Here is a 20,799-nt window from a genome sequence, read left to right on the forward strand (position 1 = left end):
TCTCAGAGCATCTTCCCCACAGTCCGTGGGCAGGCTCAGGTACGGCTCCTGTTCCCTGCCTTACACCGGCTGTACCATACGCTGCCCACACACTATCTGAGCTCAAAGGGAGCAAACCAAAGCCTGTCCTGCACCCAGGCACTGCTACTGCCAGCCCTGCCACCCTGCAGCCCTCTCATTTGTGTGCTGTGGTAGCCGTGCACGCTGCTCTTTGCTGCCTGACTCCTAACTGCATGCCTCAGAGACCCAAATTCCCATTAACAGACTGACTCAGGGGAGCATTGCTTATGAGAAAACATTTAATCAGAGAAGACAAAAGGTCACTTATGCTTTTAGGAGCGTCACAAGTTGTTCAAACCTGCAAGCAGCTGCATATACAACCATCCCCACAAGTTCATTGAACACAGCCTTGATCCCTTGGCAAACAGGAATGGTTATGCCTTAGTAGGAGGTAAGAATGACCAAGCCCTAGAATGCAGGTTAACATCCTGGGCTACTCCAGCTATGGTTTTCCAAAAAGGCTACACTGGCAAAGAGACAAAAAGTCACCCTTGCAGGCTATACTGGGCTCCACAGCTCTCAAGACATTTTCAGTACCCGCACAGGAGGAACTGCCACCTGCATTACCTCTGAAACTCAGCAGCTTGCATCAAGTTGCATTTCTTTTCATGTGGCAGGGAATATGTCTTTTGTGCCTATCAGGCCTGTCTTGTCAAGTCATGAACAAGTCCAGCCTGAAGTCTGAACCTCAGCCGTATGTGGCTCCCACCTTGGGGCCTGCCCTGGCTGAAGCAGCCAGGGAAACAAATACAGTATGTTGAAACAGGACAAAAAGCCTGATTTCTGGAGGCGTTGTCCCTGTCATCAGCCAAGTCTGTGGCTACATACAGACAGCATCCACATCCAGGCTCCCTCAGACCACGCTGGCTTGAAGTCTTGAAGAGTCAATGGTGCTTGTGCTGCTCCTGCCTTTAGTTACAAAGAGCTTCCAAGGACATTAATAAGTGGGAGATAGAAGCGCCAGGTTCCTTAATAAAGTTTATTTAATCATAACTATGGTCAGGAAAATACACTTGTAAGGGTTAATATAATGCAATTTAGTTTAACTTTATACTACATTTTGAACAAAAGACTTCTTATACATGTTTTAGGTAAAAACAGGATGTATGATCTGGCTTGTTTTACATCTATTACAAACGTAGAAAAGACCGTCATGCACTACAGTAGAGAGAGCATGAAAAAAAAATTACCTTTGGTTTAATTCAATGAATACAAGTATTGCACTGTAAAAGCATCAAACATGGTGCAACTAAACATCAGAAACACGTTCCCATGCCAGCTTACAAAAGTTTGTTAGCTAGTGTAATTTTAGAGGGGGAAAACATATGTACAAAATTAAACAATTCCATTAGCTGTTTGGATTCTGTTACTATTGTATGCACACCACTTATCTACACAACTGACATTCAAGAAAACTCTTGAATTCAATACCTTTCAGCTACACTAAATCTGTTGAAACCAATGACATTACCATATCTCAACTGGCCTGTCAGTTGTTAAACATTCCTCTTCTTCCAATAGGTAAAGTTCCAGCCTAGATCATCAAAATCCAGAAATAGCAATTATAACAGCAGGGATTATTAATGCCTAGCTACCCACCACTTCTAGACCACTTCTCAGGGCCGTTGCTTTGAGTGTAGAGATTGATACGGCAAAAGCCAAAACCACCACGTTGCTCAGCTGAGGGCTGGCAGTGTAGGGGTATCGGTGTGCTAATCCTTCCAACCACAGATTGGAGGCTGAACACTCGTACAGGTACTATTGCCAAGAAACACAAAAATGCACTGGCAAAAACAACACAAAATAACTTAACAATATTGAAAAAAAGACACAAAAAAGGGAATCATTTAAAGTGAGATACAGCGATGAAAGGCCACCACATACAGTGGGTCACCTGACCTGCACCTCCCCTCAAATACTTAATATTAGCAATGTCTAACATTTTAGGTACACATAACCATATCACATCCTTGCTGCTTTACCATAACATACTCCCAAAACCTCGGCCTTAACCGAGCAGAGAATTCAAACGCAGTTCTGCATCAACATGGGGGATTTCAGGACATTGTTGACGGGTCTCAGATAGAACCAACTTTTGTTCTTCTTAATCCGTTAATAACTTATTTTCAGTTTCTAATCTTGTGGTAAGAAACAGTGCTGAACAGGAGCTGACTGTTGTCTTCAAAGAGCTCTTGTCAGATGGAGCATTGAAACCTTGACCTCTTCACAGAAATGTGCAGCAGAGTATCTCGGAGAACCACATCTTTGTTTTTATCGCAGAGACAGAGATTTCAAGTCAGGTCAGACACCACCATTTCCTTTTAAAAACAAACCAGAAAAATGATCTGGCCAGTCCACAAGTTTATTTGAACACAGATCGAGTCCTTGAAGTCTCTCACAAGATGGCAAAGGCTCTTTGCAAGGATATGAAAGGAGCTATAAAACCTCTACACAGTACTGGAATTCCCAGCGCCTGCTCACATCGCTCACAATGGTGGCAACATTGATATATAAAGGAAACACTATTATGAAGGAAAAAAAAAATACATCTAAGACTATTACAACTCATTTAGGAAAACAATCCAACTAAGTTTATTTTCTTAATGTTTAATATAAATATAGTTGCAACTTGATCTTCAGTTGACAATGATTGTCGCAGCCAAGGTAAGGATTCAACACTATCTAAGCAAACAAAAACTCACTATACATTATACAATCTATTTCTGCCAGGAGGGATGCCTTCCCTCTCAAATCTTTGGCCTCCAATTACCAATCTCTCCCAAAAGCAGAAGCAATGTAGCACTGTTGCTCTCTACTCATTCAAGGCAGTGGGTTTATTTGGAGAGGAAGATGCTGTGAAGGCACGTGGAGAAGAGCAGGGTTTATTCCAGAGCATACACTGAGAGTACTTGCCATAAAGTGCTCTGACAAATACTGTCTCAGCTCCTCAGTGACACTCTACAAGTAACACCTGCCTCCACCTTTGCTTCTTTGGAGTTACCAACCAGAGAAGCTGCCCCAAAATGCTTTCCCTGGAAAGGCGGCTAATGACAATCGGGAGAGCGCACGGATGGCACCCGAAGGTCTAGCTTTTTCCCTCCTGGTTTGGAGTTTGGTCACATTGTGCCACTGGTCGACTCCAAGCTGTAAGCACACAGCCTCTCTTGTGTTTGTGTGTGTCAGAAATGACATCTGTCCACAAGGAAAAGCTCCCGGTACGGCATGTAGCCCTGAGATGCCAATCTGATCAGGTACGTGTTTCTCTCTGCATGGTAGCAGAGAGATATGAAATGCAACTTGAATGAATAAGGAGCAGGAATTCCTACAGTTTTTAATGCCAGGTTTGTTGCTTACCAGTTGATTTATCTTTATTTTGGGGTGGGTTTTTTTGGTGTGTGTGTGATGTTAAAATGTTGATGAATCGTATTTATATCGCTGCCACTATTTTATTTTTTGTTAAGGTCCCAAAGTTTGACCATTGTCCACCACAGAAATGAAAGCAGGGGGGAAAAAAAGGAAATCCCCTGGACTTGGCAGAATCTGCAGACCATTTCCACCGAGCGCACAGATTTTGCTGCCTGGTGATCCCACATTATAAATTAGAATTTGTTACTCTGTACATGTATCCAAAATACCTGATGTGGCATTTCCACTACAAAACAAATCCTATAAAAATAGTGTTTTGAAATTGCATCGGTCTCTTTTTGCTCAAGAACTATACCACTTTAAAGCCAGTCCAAAATCTATAGCCAAGCAGTTCACAACTCCAGCAACTTCAGGCATGACCACTGATACCGCAGGGAAATAAGAAAAATCTGCAGTAAGGAGCATCACAGAAAACTGTCCTATGGTAAGCAACGAATCTGAACGTTTCCAAATCAAAAAAAACCCTTACACAAACAAAACCAAACATGCATATATAAAGTGTACATGTACTGCACAAGCGCTATTCCTAAAGGATTAAACTGCATAGGTAAAAATCAAAACCAATGTGCAATATTTTAAGCCCTTAAAGCACAATAATTAAAAAAAAAAAAAAGCAGAAATTAAGAATAACAAACTTGCTCCCCCACAACAAAGCCAATTACATATCACAGTCATTAAGATATTAATCAAGACAGAGGTTCTCCAATCAAAAGTTGGAAGGACTACTCCCAAATTTTGGCTCACCATTCACGCTTAGGGGATCTGAAATGTACGTTCACAATTACAATTATCTTAAACAGTTATGTTCATCACTAGCCAACTTTTGATTTCTTTTACAAAGTGCTCTTTATGTAATAGAAGCTATTTTCCTGGTAGAAAAACCATCAAGTAGTTTAACACTTTGAACATCAAGACAAACAGAGAAGAACTAAAAAAGAAAAAAGAGGGGAAGGGAAGAGGAAAGCGAGAGAAGGAGTTGGCTGCTAGAACAAAAAGCAACTACTGCAAATGGCTCTAAATTATCCAACTTGTGTATTGTTACCTATAGTCTTGTTCCTAAAACTCAATTTATAAATGAATTGCATAAGCTAATAGACTAGAAGCTTACACTGACTTTACAGGACACAGCCTCACACCCCCTACCTGCCTTCTCTGCTGAAGAGATCCAATACATAACGAGTTCACCATTACACAAAAACTTGTCAAAAATATTTTCAACTTTAAAAACAAAAACCCTAAACCAAAAACCAAACCAATGCAGACACTAAAGCAAACCATGCTTAACAAAAAAAAATTTAAAAATCTACAGTATCTGTACATAAGCTGTATAAGATATTACAAAAAGAAGATTCTCCCAAACCACAGCTCTTTCTACTCCTGCCCTTTTGTTGCCTTCTCAAGATAATACACATTGACTAAGTGGCGATTGAGGTGCTTGCTGTACTCCCCTTCGTTTTTAAATGAGCGGTCGCAGAAGATGCACACATAGTTCTCCCTGACCGCTGTGGTGTCTGTGGCTCCCTGGGACATCTTTGGATTTGTTTCCTCTCGTACGGAGCGTGCACCGTTTAACCCCGAGTCATCGCTTCCTTCTGATATGTTGTCACTTATGTCGCTGCCTTCGTGGCTGTGGATGCCCTCGTCCTCATCCATCTCCTGAGGTTCACTCCCTGCCGTGTTATCCGGAGAGGATAAGGCCAGAGGGACTTTAGGGCTCTGTGAACACCCTTCCGGGGGCCCAGGTGCCAGGGCGGCATCTCCCGTCGGCTGTGTCACTGGCAGGCACGTCTCAGGCAGATCTGTTGGGTCCGAGTCACTCACAGTTTCTGCCATGAAAGTTTCCTCTGGCTCCTTCTCGGGCACCAGATCTGGTACCACCTCCATGGGCACATCCGAGCTTTTTTCTGAAGATGCTGTTGGGGAAGATTCCTCAGAGGCAGCGTCTTCCCTGTCCTCCTTTCTCTCCTCTTTTTCACTGAGAGTGTCTTTGCTCTCTCCTGCTGCAGCAGGCATTTCTTGGTCCTCTACCTCAGCTCCCTCATTTGCACTCTGAGCTGGTGGACAAAGCTGCCCTGGGTCTTGCACACAACTGCCTTCGGGGTCAGTGCTCTCCCCCTTGAGAGCACGACCCCCGCAGCTGCTCAGAACTGCTGCGTCAGCAGGATCTTGCTCCTTCTGGCCGCTGTCGGCAGTGCCAGGCGTCACACATCCATCACCCGCTGCCGTATGACAGTCGTCTGCCATGTCCTCAGCCTCGGTCTTCTCCTGGTCAGGCTTACTAGTTTTCTTACTGTGCTTATTTTTCAGAGCTTTCTTTTTTCTGTTCTTCTTGAGGCAAGAATTTTGCTTTTTAGGCTCCTCCTCCTCCGGGACAGCATCACTTTTTTGAGCCTCCTGGTGGTCTCTGGGTTTAGCTTCCACCTTCTTTTTCTTTTTTGTTACTGCTGAGGCGTCATTTGCAGGCTCTTGCTTTGAGGAAGTTTCTTCAGGCTCTGCCTTTCTTTTGATCTTCTTTGGTTTACATGTTTTCTCAGTATTTTTCTCAGTTTTAATATCCACATCCTTGTTTTCTGAAGCCGATTTCCGACTTCTGGTTGTCACCTGGCCTGGAGAAACGCTGTTTGCAGGCTTCTTTTCCTTTGCCAAGTTATCTTTTTTCTCCACTTTCACGATTTTCTCTGCTTTCTTTGCAGCTGAATCCCCTTTCGTTTGCTCCTTCTCCGCTTTGTCGCTAACGCTCTCGGAGAAGTCAGCTTCGCTCTTTTTAGTCCGTAGCTTCACCTTTGAGACATCCATGGTGATGTCGGAACAATCGGGGTGCCTGGATTTGATGTGATACTGCAGGTTGCACTTCTTGGACGCCGCATAGTCACACACCGGGCAGAGGAACTGGCGCGGGTTGACGTGGAGCTCCACGTGCTTTTTGAAATTGCTGCGGTCGGCCGTTTTGTAGTCACAGTGCGGGCAAGTCAAAGGCTTCGGCCCGTTGTGAACCTGCCGTGCGTGACGAGTTACTTCGTGCTGGTTCGAGGCCACGTAGCTGCACTGATCACATTTGAATGGCTTCTCACCTAAGGAAGGAAGGGCGGAAGGGAAGGATGGTGATTATTAAGCACGGGCGTAGGGGAGCAAGCGCTTCCCTCTAATACAGATACAGAAATATCAAACTCAAAAAGAAAGAAAAAAAATTATCCATGCGCCTTTAAAATTAAGTGAAGTCAACATAAGGAATCCACGAGTCACAAACACATTCACAAGACACCGAGAACAAAATACAAAAAAGAGAGAAGGGGTGAGGGTTGGGAGGAAGGGGATCCAAAACCAAACAAGCAGTAACAACGTCACAGGTTCTGGCTATGCATACATACCGGCTGAGATCTCTCTACAGTAATATTAGCAAATGGAATCCATACCCAACTGGTCCATTGAATGCATTGTAGAAAAATGGAAATGTAACATTTGATGAATAGCAGTTTCACACAAACGTTTCAAAAAAAGTCCAGCTTTACAGATTTAGATTATTTCATGCTTGCATTGAAAAGGAAATGAGGGAAAAGAAGCCAGCAAAACCCTAAGCATGTGAAAAGGGGCACACTGCTCAGGTGATCTTTACCCCTGAAAACTCAGTTCCGTCTCTTGGTGTCTCAAAAACATGACATGCTGGCTGCAAGCTACTCTGGGCAAGCCAACCAGATGCAGACCAAAGCTACCACTTCCTGACAACATTCTCCACAAGTTTAAGCTTGATGTGCGTCACTGCTCATCCTCCTCACAAGTACGGACCTTAATCGCTTGCATGTCAAGGACCAGCTCCACGTTACACTGAGTGAGGACAAGAACAGCCTCTCTCACATAAACGTGAACAAGCTGGTCCAACTGCGCAGTGCTTAGAGGTAGCTGCAACAGGGTAGCACAAAGGTTTTATGTGAAGAGTTTGTGTGCATCTCCTCTACGAAATCCAGGGCTTTTGTTGCACATCAGGAAAGGACATGCACCAAGGCAGCTAAGAATACAGCTGTGAATACAGGCTCTAAATCCCTGTTGTTCACTGACATATGAAGAAAGCTCCATCACCACTTTGCCTTAAAAGGTCAACCTGTGAACTGTAGGAGTCCGGAAATTGCTGCAGAAGTGGCTGAGCTGCCTGGGCAATGCAGCACGACATGCAACAGAAGTTGTGAGAGCTATTAATAAAATGCTCCTGATAGCAAGAGTCCCTTGTGCACTCCTGTCAGCACAGCTCACACCCTCCTTCCCAGACCTTTGGGTCAAGGGCCAAGGGCAGATCCCACTCCTTGTCTCCTTCGGATTTGAGACTTCCTTGCAAAGATAAGGAGAGAGTCAGATGTTCATGAAATGGTTTCCACGCTCAGCATCGACCAAACCATTTGCAAATCTGGATTTAGACCAGAGGCTTGTCCAAAACTGATTTTTGTTTCTGGAAGTAGAATACTTCATTCACAAAAAAATCAAAATACTGCCATGCCATTTTAAAGCTAAATATTTTAATGGGTCCAAATTCCCCCTCAATTACAGTTCCAATTGCCTGCCTTCTTGTTTCAATCAAAAGCCTCATCTACTGAAATTCAAACAATTACTGTTCAATTACTACTGTTTGCTAGGATCAGAAATTCACCTACGCCTTGTCAATTCAGACATCATCAAACCAAAAGCCCAGGCTTGGATCTACCTGAACTTCCCTATGAGGGTCATAGAGGACAACTGTGCTTGTGTTACAACATACAAAAAAATGACATAATTCATTCAGAAGAGATTCAAAAGACTGGATGTTTGTAACATCACAGCTTACGACCATGGGAAACACGAAAATTGATAATTTGACTTCTAGTGCCACAAGACCACATCACTTGTGAACACCCCTCCCAGTTTGCCTTCTCCTGTGTGTCTCCTTTCCATAAGCGGACACTATTTTACACCTACTGTAACACTAAACAAAAGCTAAGGGTTCCCTCAGAACCCCTGGATGAGATAAAGTCACAGACATCACAGAGCAGACTCTCAGCTGCTCAAAGTTTTCCTGGATTCATTGATTTGAACCGAGTAATGGCAGTAGATAGGAGACAAGAATCTGCTCCTGTATCATCACAATGTTGGTATTTGCTACTAGATTACTAGGACTCCTAGAGCAGCCCTACAAACCTCAGAGTAACATCTGGGAAAATAAAAGGGAAAGTAGAAGTCATATTTCCCCGTTAATCTCTTTTATTAATGATGCCTAACATTTCCTGAGCAGGCAAAGACAACTTTCCCTGTTAAACAGGAGCTAAAGCTCAGGCCATACTGAATGAGATGGCATGTCACCCAGGATGGGGCAGGCTGCTCTAGGTGGCCCTGCCTGAGGAAGGGGGCTGAACCAGATGACCTTCAGAGATCCCCTCCAACATCAACCACGCTGTGATCCTGTGAACCACCCCCTCTTCCCGAGCTGTGCTGCTGCTGCCGCCCCTTACCAACCTGAGTGGGTGCGCATGTGCCTGGTTAAATGGGTCTTCTGAGAGCTGGAATAAGGACACATAGCACACTGATAGGGTCGCTCTCCTGCAAAAACAAACAGCAAATGAGTTACTGAAACACAGTGGATTCCCAAACTAGAGCTGTACACGTGAGACTGTCACAGATTCCCCAGACTGTATCAGAGGGCACATTATCTCTAGGAAAGGGACACAGGGAGAAAGAAGCGTATGCCCAAGCTGGACCACTGTAACATGTCATGCCTTGTGAATGAGGGCAGTGAAAGGACAGAATACGAGAGGCACATCCCCATGTCCATCTGGGGTCAGACAAAAGGTGATGAGGACAGCTACCTTTAGGAAGCCTCAAGCCACCTACAGTATTTTCTCCCAGCACCCAGCAGATGCAGAAACTTTCAAAAATACCTTACCTAAAACTGTGTTCAGTTTGGATTAAGATGGGGAGCAACCATGGCATTTGCCAGAACACAAGTGCACACAGAGACTGAGTCTCTACTTCCAAATTGTTACTGACGGCACAAAATTAGCTTGCAGTGTGGAAAAGCGTGATGTCCTGCTTAGTGAAAACTGTGCTGCTAGCAAAAACTCAAGCACAGCAGTAACATTTACTCTGAAGACTCAAATCCCTCTGCCTGCAAGTTATTTTTTCTGGAGAACTAATGGAAATTAACCCGTCATAAATTAGGCCTCCACAAGGAACAGTTAGCTTGTGTAACTATCCAGTCAATGATACTTGAAAACCCTCTTCAAGTGAAGACAAGCCCAAATTAAAGACAAGCAGTTTTAGAATTAACATTGGTTAGGCAGGTCCAGATAAGTACCAGTTTGCCCTGATCTGCTAGCACAGCAGAGAGATCCAGGGAACCTTGTCTCCTCTACGGTCTCAGGTGGGTATCTCCAAGAGGAGAGGAGACTGAAGTCAAGAAAAACTAAGTTACTCACTCACACCATTTACTCCAGTCATAGTCAGAATTGCACTACAGCAATTGTTGAAGAGAACAGTTGAACCATACAACCAACGTGCTCTACAAATCATGAGGCCTGGACGTCAGCAAAAGCCCCACATGCAGGCTATTTGCTCACTTTCAGCAGCAAGGACCTTCATCTGTCAGTATGTGAGGTGAGGCTCCACTGTCTGTCTTTGCAACACAGACTGATCCTTTATTTCTTTCTCCCATCACACATTTAAACTACTTGTTTTTTATTAAATGAGCAGTTTAAAGGTAAACTCACCCAAAAAAACATAACCCCTGCCCCCCTTTCCAGCTAAAACGGGTAGGAGATTGATGCAATACACACAATAAAATTAAGTCATGTGCAGGGGAGCCGTAGTCCTTTTGTTATAAAAAAATTGTTTTGGTATTAAATGACTCCTGAAAATATGTGGTCAAAGGTCCTGGGATATTCTGTCATGTTTTCTTCCCATTATGTGTGACTTTGTTTCTTTAAAGTCACCTAGGATGTTAGGAATGTAGAACAGGCCTTCTCTCAGGTGTTTTCTGTCGGGCACAGCAACAAAACTAGATTTAAAGTATGATGAATGCAACTAATTTCAAATGTGTTCCTGCCACTTGAGAATTAAATGCCTGACTATGTTGTGAGGGCTCTTTTATAAGATGCTGTTCCCGAAAGGATTTTTATTGTAATTTTACAAGCTCATTATATGCAAACACGCCATGAAAAAACCCTCTCCACAAGACACTTAAAGAATAAGCCCCAGCCCAGCAAAAGCTGAAGCAGGCACTTAACTTTATGCAAATAAACTTGTTCACTGATGCCAGTCTGCCTGTTCAAGCTCATCTCTCTACAAAAACTTCCCTTCTAATGCCACTAGAAGTTCTGTCTGCTTGAAACGAAGCTGCTTCCATCAAGCTTCCAACAGTGGCAAGCAAGAAAGATCCTGTATCACAACCAAATTTTTTTAAAAGGACAGCCTAAAGCTAGGCACTGAACACTGTGACTGCCTGAAGCAGATGTCTTATTTATATAGGCCTGAAGCAGATGATTTTTCAATTATGTTTTCTAGAATTGCTTCTAACAAGTAAAATGGAAAGAAACTGAGAACAATGCTGTACTGTCTTGCACGTAGCACAGTTCCAAGATCAGCAGTGTGGATGGTTAACGGGGTAAATCAAGTCAAAACTTGGTCTAACATGTCTACAAATCTGGTAGATCTGTTCCTGACAGGAGAGGTCCTTTCTTCCCCATCCGCAGAGGAAGGGACAGCCCTGCAATCTCCAGCCACTCTGTCCCGGGCAGCAGACAGGCTCTCCCAGATGTAGCTTTCCCATCTGAACATCCACAGGGTCCTTAGACCACCCCTCTGCCCAAAGTTGCCCATATTTGTAGCACCCTGCCACGCAAGGAGTGTCACAAGCTTCAAGGTATCCTCCAGTACACGGTGGGCTAATGGGACACCTGCTTTCCAACACGGATGCAAGCAGCAGACAAGCAGACAGCCTCTGCTTGCATTCTTGTGGTCCCTAAACATGCAGGGCACAGGTATCCCTTCCACCAGCCAAGGTGCCAGCATGCAGCTCCCTTCCCTGCTCCTGGCCATGTGTGCTGGCACTTGTGTGTGTCCTTAGTGAGTCGATTCAGTTCGCTAAGCAGCAGAAAACCGACCTGGGCGAGAGGGAAAGGCATATTTTACTGCCATTTTAGTGAGCTGAATCAACCAGTCCCAGGGTACGGGGAGAAAACTGAGACTGCCTTTCTCTAGCGGCAGAGCATTTGATCCTGTGAAACTGCACTTTGTACAGAGTCAGTGTTTCAGAAAACTGGATAGCTCAAACATAGCAGAATCCAATTATCTTTCCCCCCCCCCCCGAACAAGTCAGGTGAAGTATAAAAATTAGAAAAGTATCTATCTAAAATTACTTAACCTCTTAACAACTGGGAAACCAAAGAAACAATCCCAACTTTCCTGTTAATGTTCTGAACCCATAAACCAGAAAGAAAATTAAGTATATACATATTCCTCTAAATCTTTTTTCCAACAAATATTTTTCTTCAGTTTTAAATGAAGTTATAATACAAAGATACTTTGAAATAATTCAGACAGTTTTTGTTAAATTCGGCATTGTAATGATAACAGTCTGCAAATACTTTTGACTATAAAACATCTGTGAGTGTCTTTTCTGGGTTTCTGGGGGGTTGTTTGTTTGTTTGGGGATTTTTGTGCATTGTGGGTTTGTTTGTGATGCAATCATTTACACATTAATACCAGCAGAAACTTTTAGCCTGGTATGTAAATATACCTGCCAGTAGCTTATTAATTGTTCTAGTACTCTTCCTTTAGCTTTAACACTTTCCCCCACAAAATCAATTTTACTGGAAACAAAGCACATTCCTAGATCAGTCACATTCCTAAATCAGTCTACTAACATAATAGAAAGATTTTTATCAAGTGACAACTGGCTGAAATCCTTAACTTTTTAGTTAAGAGCTAGCAAAGAAACAACTACCTGAGTGGATTAAAAAATGCTGAAATCGTAAGCACTCATTTCAGCTTAATTAGAATGATGAAAAAAACACGGGAAACCAAAGAAGCAGAAACTTTTGATTACAGCACTATTTTTAAAGGGGAAAAGAGGGACTGGACAATATCCTATGTAGTTTTACATGCTTGATTTTTTCGTTTTAAATATGGATCACTGGTAAATTGGTCAAAGGCAGTGACAATAGAGTGCTTTCTCAGCAAACATGATTTCATGAGTAGTTCCTCTAAAACTCAAACAGAGCTTTCAGATATCAGAGCAGGGACCTAACACCATGTACAAACACAACAGGGATGAATTTAAAGTCATTTAAATGAGAGAAGCCGGCAGCCTCTAAAAATGATAGGCAACACATTGGCCTGAGTTCCCCAGATCATTTATTTAGTATTTCCCCTATTACTTTGTCACTTTTACCTGGTCTCTTCCCTGTTATCTCCCACAACATATACAAAGAAAACAAACTGGGGGATGAACCACATCATTTTCCTAACACTTCTCACAACAATCTTTGTTCACTTCTTTAGGAGAAAAAAATATCTAGACTGGACTGACTGATTTTTAAACTGATGGCATCCTCTAAACAACCACAAGTGGCTATTGTTAAGAGAAGCATTACATTTTAACACACCAAAAATCACAGCAGACCCTCCAAGCCCAGTCAAAGCAGATGCTAAAGCATCAAAGCAGATACTAAAGCTGCTGACCAGCACAAACTTCTGCACACTTGAGCTCAAGCCCAGCCCCGAGGCTGCCGGAGTCCAGCCCTCCCCTTCCAGACAGCTGCAGACAACTGAAGCCTCCAAACCATTCACGTCACTGCTGTGACAAAACATCACTTCAAAGGAGAAATTCCCCAGTGTTTTGCTCAGCCGGCACAGCCTTCAATAAAGGGGAACCGAGTCAGCTCAGCACACTAGAATATGGTTAGCAAGTCTGCCCTCTGCCCAGAAAGCCGTGACTAGGTGGCAAGAAAAGCTTCTGAGAAGCTGCAAGAAAGGTCTGAACTGTCCTCGTGTTTGCATAAAAAGGATCAGGAGGCAAAGAAACTGTATCTCATTGCCCAAAGAGGTGACGGGGGCTCCAACATGCCCTCCTAGCAACGATCTTCAAGTTTGGGTGGGCTTCAGGACTCAGGTGTGCTCAGGTGAGGGGATAGCAAGGCAATCTGACAAAAAACAAGGTACTTCCTAAATCACCTGTAGCCTCAGCTTACAGGATGGCTGCAACACTGAAGGTCCGCTGATTCCACTTGGTACAAACCAGAGTAGAAAGGGGCCTCACACCTTTTATTGAGATTAAAAACTGATGTTAGGAGAAGACATAAACTAAAGCCAACACTCCCTCGAGGGCTTCCCATTATAGGCCAACAGAAGTACATCTACATCTGGCTACTGCAGTAATGCAGATCTTAGAAAAAAAAGAAGCCCCCTCCCCATACATTAAGAGAAATTCATTCACTACTCAATTCCTATTCTGATTTTGTAGATGCAGGAGATGTCCTTTGTATGCAATGTCCTTTGCATGTCCTTTGTATCAGCAATTAATCTTTTCTGTGATTACAGCTTAGTCAAGTTTCAGCTCTGACTGAAGGTATCATTTCCAAAACTACCAATGTGATTTAGGCACTTTTGTCAACCTGTTTGTTTTGTTTTCACAGTACATCAGCCTCTCATGTCGTAGACCCTGACAATCACCACAGGCATTTCTGTGCCCTCAAAAAACAGGCTTAGAATTTCTAAACAGGACGCTTTTTAATCTCCTCTCGCGACTTTGGGAGATTTGCTTAGTCCTCTATGACTGCAGACTGAGGCTCAAACCAAATCCACACTTTCATGAGGCTACAATCTGGTAGCACCGAGACAAGAGCATGTAGAGCTTTGTCGGAGTGAATTAGACTCCGCAAACAGAAGACTCTGGGTTTGCTTCATCCATCACAGGTTTTCAGTACTCTTGTCACACTTAAATCAAAAGAGATTAAAGACTTACCTGTGTGAGTTCGGATATGTTGAATATAATTGTTCTTCCTGTCTGAAAAATAGGAGCATTGTGAGCAAGTATACACTTTCCTGGGAAAATGATTTCTTAGGTGTTTCTTCCAGTGATATTCACTGACGGTAGTATAAGTGCATATGGTACACTTGTAGACTCTCTCATTTTCCCCTGCTTTGTTGTGGTGCTTCAAGTGAGCCAGATAGTGATCATATCTGTTAGTGTTATAGCCACAGCGATCGCAACGGATCGGACCCTTAGAGAAATCCACCTCTTCTGCAGTGCAAGAATCAGACTCCTTCACCTGGGTTTGCTTTTCGGCGTTTTCTTCCACAAAAAATTTCTTAGCGCTATGAATCCTGATGTGATGCACAAACTCCTCTTCTGACTCTGCCTCGTACTGACAAGGCTTACAACGAAATGGCTTGCTCTTCAAGCTCTTACACTTGTCCTCTGTGCTTTCTGGAGTACTCGGTGCTTCCAATGAGACATCTTTGTCCACACTGTTAGTCTTAGGAGGGGGGAAAGCAGCCGCACCTTGGGTTTCTGCACTAGGAACTTCAAGAGAGTTTAATTCCACATTTTCTGGCGCCTCGCGGTCACTCTCTGCAGTCTGGGTATCTTCCATACCCTCTCCATCGCTGTCTGAGAAGTTGCTGTCCCCCACCGTTGTCAGTTCCGCCATTTGCCTCTCTTCTCCAACTAGGTAATCGCAGCAGTTGCCATTGACTTCTCCCGTCAAGGCCACATTTGCCAACATAATAAGCTGAGGAGCTGCCAGCTCAGCCTTAGAAAGGTCGTGTAAGTCATACATATCGTTGGACAATGCCATAGCAATATTAGCACTGCCAGGAAAGAGGCTGTTCCCACCGGACTGTCCCAGCACTTGAGTTGCCATGGCAGTAATTCTGTTGGGAGAAAAAACCCAAACACCTGTAAGCACCTGAGAGCTGGAAAAGCCACCTCTGCTTTCTTGTGTCCTAGCAGTCCTACAGGTATCACCTCAAAACTAAACCCCTTAGCCGAGGCACTGGGGGCCGTGGGAGGCATAGCCCGAGGACCAGGCCCGCCCCTGGGGGATGGAGGAGGTCCCGCTCCTCGCCTGAATAGGTGTGTGTCCCCCCGATGTGTAGTGTGGGATCCCACCGTCTGGAAGCCTGGTGGAGGGGCACCGACAGCCGGGCCTCATCATGTCACCGGCCCCGCAGGGCCTGGTGCGGGCCGCGGTGCTACCCGCTCCCACGGGGTCCGCCGGGCCCAACGGCTCGCGCGAGGCCCGCCATGTCAGGCACCGGGGGCGGCGCAGGGGCCCGCGGGTGGGTGCTGAGGCCGCCGGGCCCCGCCGCGGGTCCCCGCCCGGCTGCCCGGCGCACCCCGCCGAGCCCGAGGCCGCCAACAAAGGGGAGCGGCCCGGTCGCGCCCCCCCCCTTCCCCCGCCGCACATCCGCCGGGTGAAGCAGGGGAGGCGGCCGGGTGAGCGGGGCCGAGCCGTGCCCCCGCCGCCGCCCGCCCTCCCTCTTTGCCAGGCATGCGGCCATTTTCTGCCTGCCCACACAAAAGCGGCCCTCCCCGCATCGCCCGCCGCCGCCCCCGGCCCGCTCGCCGTCGCCGGGGGCTCTGGCCGGGCACGGCCACCCCACCGCTCCCCCTGCCGCCGGCCCGCGGCGACGGGAGGCGAAGCAAGGGCTCGGCTTCCTCCTCCCCCCCTCCCGCGGCAGGCAGAACAGGGCAGGGCTGGGGCAGGGGCAGCGGCCTCGGTGCGGGAGCGCGGGTGGGGGAAGCGGCTCTCAACCGGCAAGGTCACGGCGGCCGCGCTCACCCGGTGACCAGCGTCGGGAGGGCGAGTGGCACTCCGGGCCTCCGCCCGGGCCCGCGGCCTGAGTCTGCACCCGGCCCGGCCCGACCGGCGGCGGCATCGCCTTCCGGCGGCGCGAGGCCCGGCGCGCGTCCCCGCTGCCGGCCCGGCACAGGCGGCGGCCGCGGCTCCTTAGCCGTGGTGCTGATCCCCCCGCGGCGCGGCGCGGCCCGTCCCGTCCCGCCCCGCCGGGCCCGGCCGCCCCCGCCCGCCCGCCGGCCGCAGATCAGCCCTGGACAGCGCCTCTCGCCCGGCCCGGCTCGGCCGCCCTCCGCCGCTCCCGCCCCCGCTCCCCCGGGCCCCGGTCCCGCCGCACTCACCGGCGGCGCGGGGCCGCCCGGCCGCGCGTCTGCTGCGGGGCGCGGGGCGGTGCGCGCGGGGCCGGGCGCGCGCGAGGCGGGGAGGCGCTGCTATCGGCGGCGGCGCGGCGGGAGGCGCCGCGCATTCCAGCACACAGCGCGCAGCGGCGGCACCGCCCCGCCCCGCCCCGCCCCGCGCCCCCACCGGCGCCGCGCGCCCCGCCCCCGACCCGGGCCCGGGCGCCGCTCGCGAAGGGGCGCGGAGCGCTGCGGGCAGCTGGTGCGGGGTCGCCGGGTGGACAGAGGTTAGCGGGGTGGTGGGGCCGCGGCACCGGCTGCGGTACGAGGCACTCAAGGGTCGGTCAGTCGGGGGAAGGGGCCCTGGCAGGGCGGTGCCTCCCCGGCGGGGGCGTCCGTGGCCTCCACCCCAGGAGGTTTGTCCTCGGGAGCAGAACCAGCAGCCGGCGGCCTGTCCGCGCCCGGCCCTGCCGGCCCGCTCACCTTTGTCTCCGGAGGAGACGAAGCTCAGCCAACCCGAAGCGCGCTGTTGCAAACGGCCTCGCCTTCACCACGTTCTACCGTTGCCCTTTATATTTTAATGTAAATCACCTTGAGCCATGGTAGGACCCCAGACCTCCGCAGTGATTCCTCTTTGTTCCAAAACTAGGGGAAAAAAGGCTGCTCTTGCAGAGCTTGACCATGCACTTGCTTGCCGTCGCCACACTACAATGGAGAGCACAAGAGTGGCCATTCACAGCTGGGTCGATGGTAACTTCCAATCCTAAATGAAGAACCCAAACAGTGGTTCTTTCTTTTCAAAGGTACAATTTTTCTTTGCTGGGTTTTTGGAAGTTGTTTCTTTTCTAACTGCCCTCGGTAAAGGCTGTGATGAAGCCAGTCTCCTGAAGGCCGTGTAGAGCAGGTTAGAGGAGTCTGGCTTCACAGCGACCGCACCACGCTTAATGGAATATTGTGGGCCTGACTGTGAGGACCAGGCCATGGGGTGCAGGCCACAGCCCACTGCCTCCTCCAGAGCCACTTCTTTCTTTGTCAGAATCCAAGCCCACATAATTACTTACATCAATACTTAGACAAACACTTGCATTTTAGGACCCGCCCCAAAGTGTGATGAAGAATACACTTGGAGATGGTGAGTGTTACCCTTCCCAGCCCCAACTTTGGGGTCTGCAGTGGATGCACTTTGCCGCCCTCCTCACCAAAGTGTCTGTGACAGGCACCTGCTGTTGCCCCTGGATTTAAAATCCCACTGCAGTTCAGTCATGAGTCAAGTTTTTGCATATCTTTTTCAGTGTTTGATGCAGACCTGTGGTGATTTGGGCTTTGTGCTGGAGGGATCTTTTTCAGTGGATATAACAGTGAATTCTTGTACTGCTTTGGTGCTTTTTTTAACTGTTAACGTGGTGGCACAGCTTTCAGAAAGCTTCTGAGTAAAAGTTTGCAAAGCTTATCAATAATCTTTCTTTCAAAAAGGCTTCATTTTCCAGGTTGTTTAAAGGACTTTGAATGTATCCCACCCGATGAAAAAAAATTAAATGCCCTTTACAATATACATTCTGAAAGTTTCTTCACCGTATAATTTTATTTTTTGTTTGTCTTTACAAACATTCCTTAGCAGTTACCGAAATGCCAACTGTGCCTGCAGTCCTCACCAACTGGCCTAGTTCTTAAATATTTCTGGTTCCATATCTACCTGTCTCTCGCTTTCTTCATCCAGAAAAGGAACGCTGTAATACAAGTGTGTTATGGACTTGTATATATTTTTATATATATATATACACACAAAGTTATGGATTTATTTGAAAGGGGATGCCCTAAAATCTTACCCTGAGGTCCCTTGCCAAAGCATCATGGTTTTGCAACCCCCACGTGTTGGGCTAGTTCCCCACAGTGTGGCATGAGGTGCTTGGCCCACAGCTGCGCACTGGTACTGACACGGGCTGCAGCTCTGAGCTGCTCTTCAAGGCCCGTAAACCTGAGCGCATTGGGAGGACAGACTCAGGTCAAAACTTTGCCTTTCCAAAAGGGACAGATGTGACTGGCTGAGTCTACTTGGCCCTGAAAAATCTAACCCAGCCTTCAATCCAGCTTCCGTAAGTGGTTTTGACATCACTGTTGCCTGTCCCCTCCTCCTGAAGAACTTGCTTGATTTACAGAGGGCTCTTTGCTTAGTGCTCTTCTTACCCCAGCCCCAAGACAAAAGATGCCTTCCAGGCTGAAAAGCTCCTTTGAAAGCTCAAAGTTGAACATCACCCCTAAGTCAAGTCTCAGCCATTCACAAACCCCCTTAACTGTAGGGGCTGCCCTATCAGATTTATAGGTTAAAACTCAAATTATACCACTCTTTGGCTGCACCAGAAGTCAAGTGCTGTTCTCCAGTGCTTTCCAAAAACTCCCACATGTGCACCCCAAGAAGTCTTAGTGGCACACAGAAGTGGCTACAGCAATGATTCTGTGGACGGAATGCTTTTGAGCAGCTTGAATGTAGATAATTCTGCAGTGAATATGTATCCTGAAAGAAACTGTTCATATCAAAGCCCTCAACATCTGCAAAGGAAAAAGGCAATAGTAAATAAAAACTGCCAAAGCAAGGAACTTGACATTAATGCTAAGATGGATTGCTTCCATTCTGGATCAGCTGGGGAGAAACTGGGTTTGTAATAGAAAGCACACTTAAGTATTAGCACCCATCTGTTACAAAAACAAAGGCACTGCATCAAGAACTGTTAAAGCATTTTAGAGGCTACGAGGTTCCTGAGGGAAGTTAGGTTCTTTCCTTTGTGTATAATTTCACAATTGTATTTGACATAAGTGCCCTTTTTGGTTCATTCCTTGGAATCAGGGTTTTTTTTGCACCATCAAGTTTTCTTCAGCAGTTTGGAGTAGGGTTTTTTTTTTTTGAGTGACCAGATTGCTTAAGCTTCTCTGAAAGCACCCCTGTTAATGTTATCTTAATAGTATTTTAATGTTTATCACTTCAACAGAGATCTCTTTCACCTTTCAGAAACCAGTCTGACTAGATTTCTCAACTTTTGTACTCTGCAAGTACTGCCAATTAGCTCTGTCTATGTTAACGTTGTAAAAATGTGTTTATGGTTCCATTGCTCTAAAAAAACCTTAAATATTAATTGCTTCACTGGCAGGAAAATAGACCCTACAAGCACTTGCTTTAAAAATGCAATGTAGACTCATCAGAACTTCTAAAAAGCTATTCAGAGCCTCACACAATACATACACTTTGTAGTATTGTGTGGTGGATGTGGCAGTTCTAGGTTAACCTGTGGCTCTTTAAAGGTCTTTTCTAACCTTAATGATTCTGTGCTCTTTCGGTGCTACTGGAGAAAGAGCATTGCTGCCTGGGTTAAAAAAGGTCTCAGTTGTTTTTTCTTTCGAGTCGTTTGCTGTTTACGTCTCCTGTTTGAAGGTCAGAATGAACAAAAAAATTCAAGCTCTACGGAGCACTACTCAAATTTCAGAATTTCTGGCATTAATCCTTCTGAAAAAGCTCTTTCTACAGCTTTCAGAACATGCAAGTGTCATGATGACAGGAATCTATTTTTTTTTTCCCACATAGTCACTAAAAATCTCCAACGTGTAGCTGTTCCACCGTGGCAGCTCCTCCCTCCTTCCAGCATGAAGGTTTCTGCAGGATCACTAAAAAAACCACATGTTAAAACTACCTCTCCAAAGAGCTCCAATTTGGTCAGCAGCGTAGGCTCGTGCCACCTTGCAGGGTCAGTGGACATGCCAGGTTAGCTCTTCTGCCTAAAAATGAATGCAAGGCAGTTTGTAGGAATACCAATTTACAGATGGTATAGGTACAACATAGGTACTCATTCTTAGCTCTTTCAGGAAAGAACACAGATTAGATTGCACTTGGTTAGGTTCTGCTAACGTCTTGGATAGCAGTTGATCCTGTGAAGGGGCAAACTTTGTCAAAGCTGTAATTTCATATGGCACAAAGGAAGGCTGAAGGAAAGCAAAGACTTTTTCAGGTAAGTACCTTAAAAAGTATTTTTTCTACTTAAAGGGCATTTCTCTACTACAAGTCATCAAACTTAAGATTTCTACCTATTTTTACATTGCCTTTTCAAAACGTCTTTTGGCTCCTACCATGGTACCTGTCACCCACTGCTGTGGCTCTGATTGCACTGAGCAGT

General features: G+C 46.4%; 1 protein-coding gene across 3 annotated transcripts; it reads right to left on the reverse strand.

Annotated features, from left to right (window-relative positions):
• Positions 1–1,025: 1,025 nt before the first annotated feature.
• Positions 1,026–17,205, reverse strand: REST (RE1 silencing transcription factor). 3 transcript variants are annotated; one of them, XM_061993361.1, is made up of 4 exons: positions 17,123–17,205; positions 14,465–15,375; positions 8,962–9,045; positions 1,026–6,557 (listed from the first exon to the last, which is right to left on the reverse strand). In XM_061993361.1, the coding sequence occupies exons 2-4, from the start codon at positions 15,363–15,365 to the stop codon at positions 4,858–4,860; spliced, it is 2,685 nt and encodes an 894-aa protein (XP_061849345.1). In that variant the 5' UTR covers positions 15,366–15,375; positions 17,123–17,205; the 3' UTR covers positions 1,026–4,857. The 3 variants fall into 3 exon arrangements, with proteins under 3 accessions (XP_061849345.1, XP_061849343.1, XP_061849344.1); XM_061993359.1 differs by lacking the exon at positions 17,123–17,205 and adding an exon at positions 16,643–16,701; XM_061993360.1 differs by lacking the exon at positions 17,123–17,205 and adding an exon at positions 16,287–16,369.
• Positions 17,206–20,799: the final 3,594 nt, after the last annotated feature.

Source organism: Colius striatus, chromosome 3 (genome assembly GCF_028858725.1).
Source record: "Colius striatus isolate bColStr4 chromosome 3, bColStr4.1.hap1, whole genome shotgun sequence".
NCBI classification, from domain to species: Eukaryota; Metazoa; Chordata; class Aves; order Coliiformes; family Coliidae; genus Colius; species Colius striatus.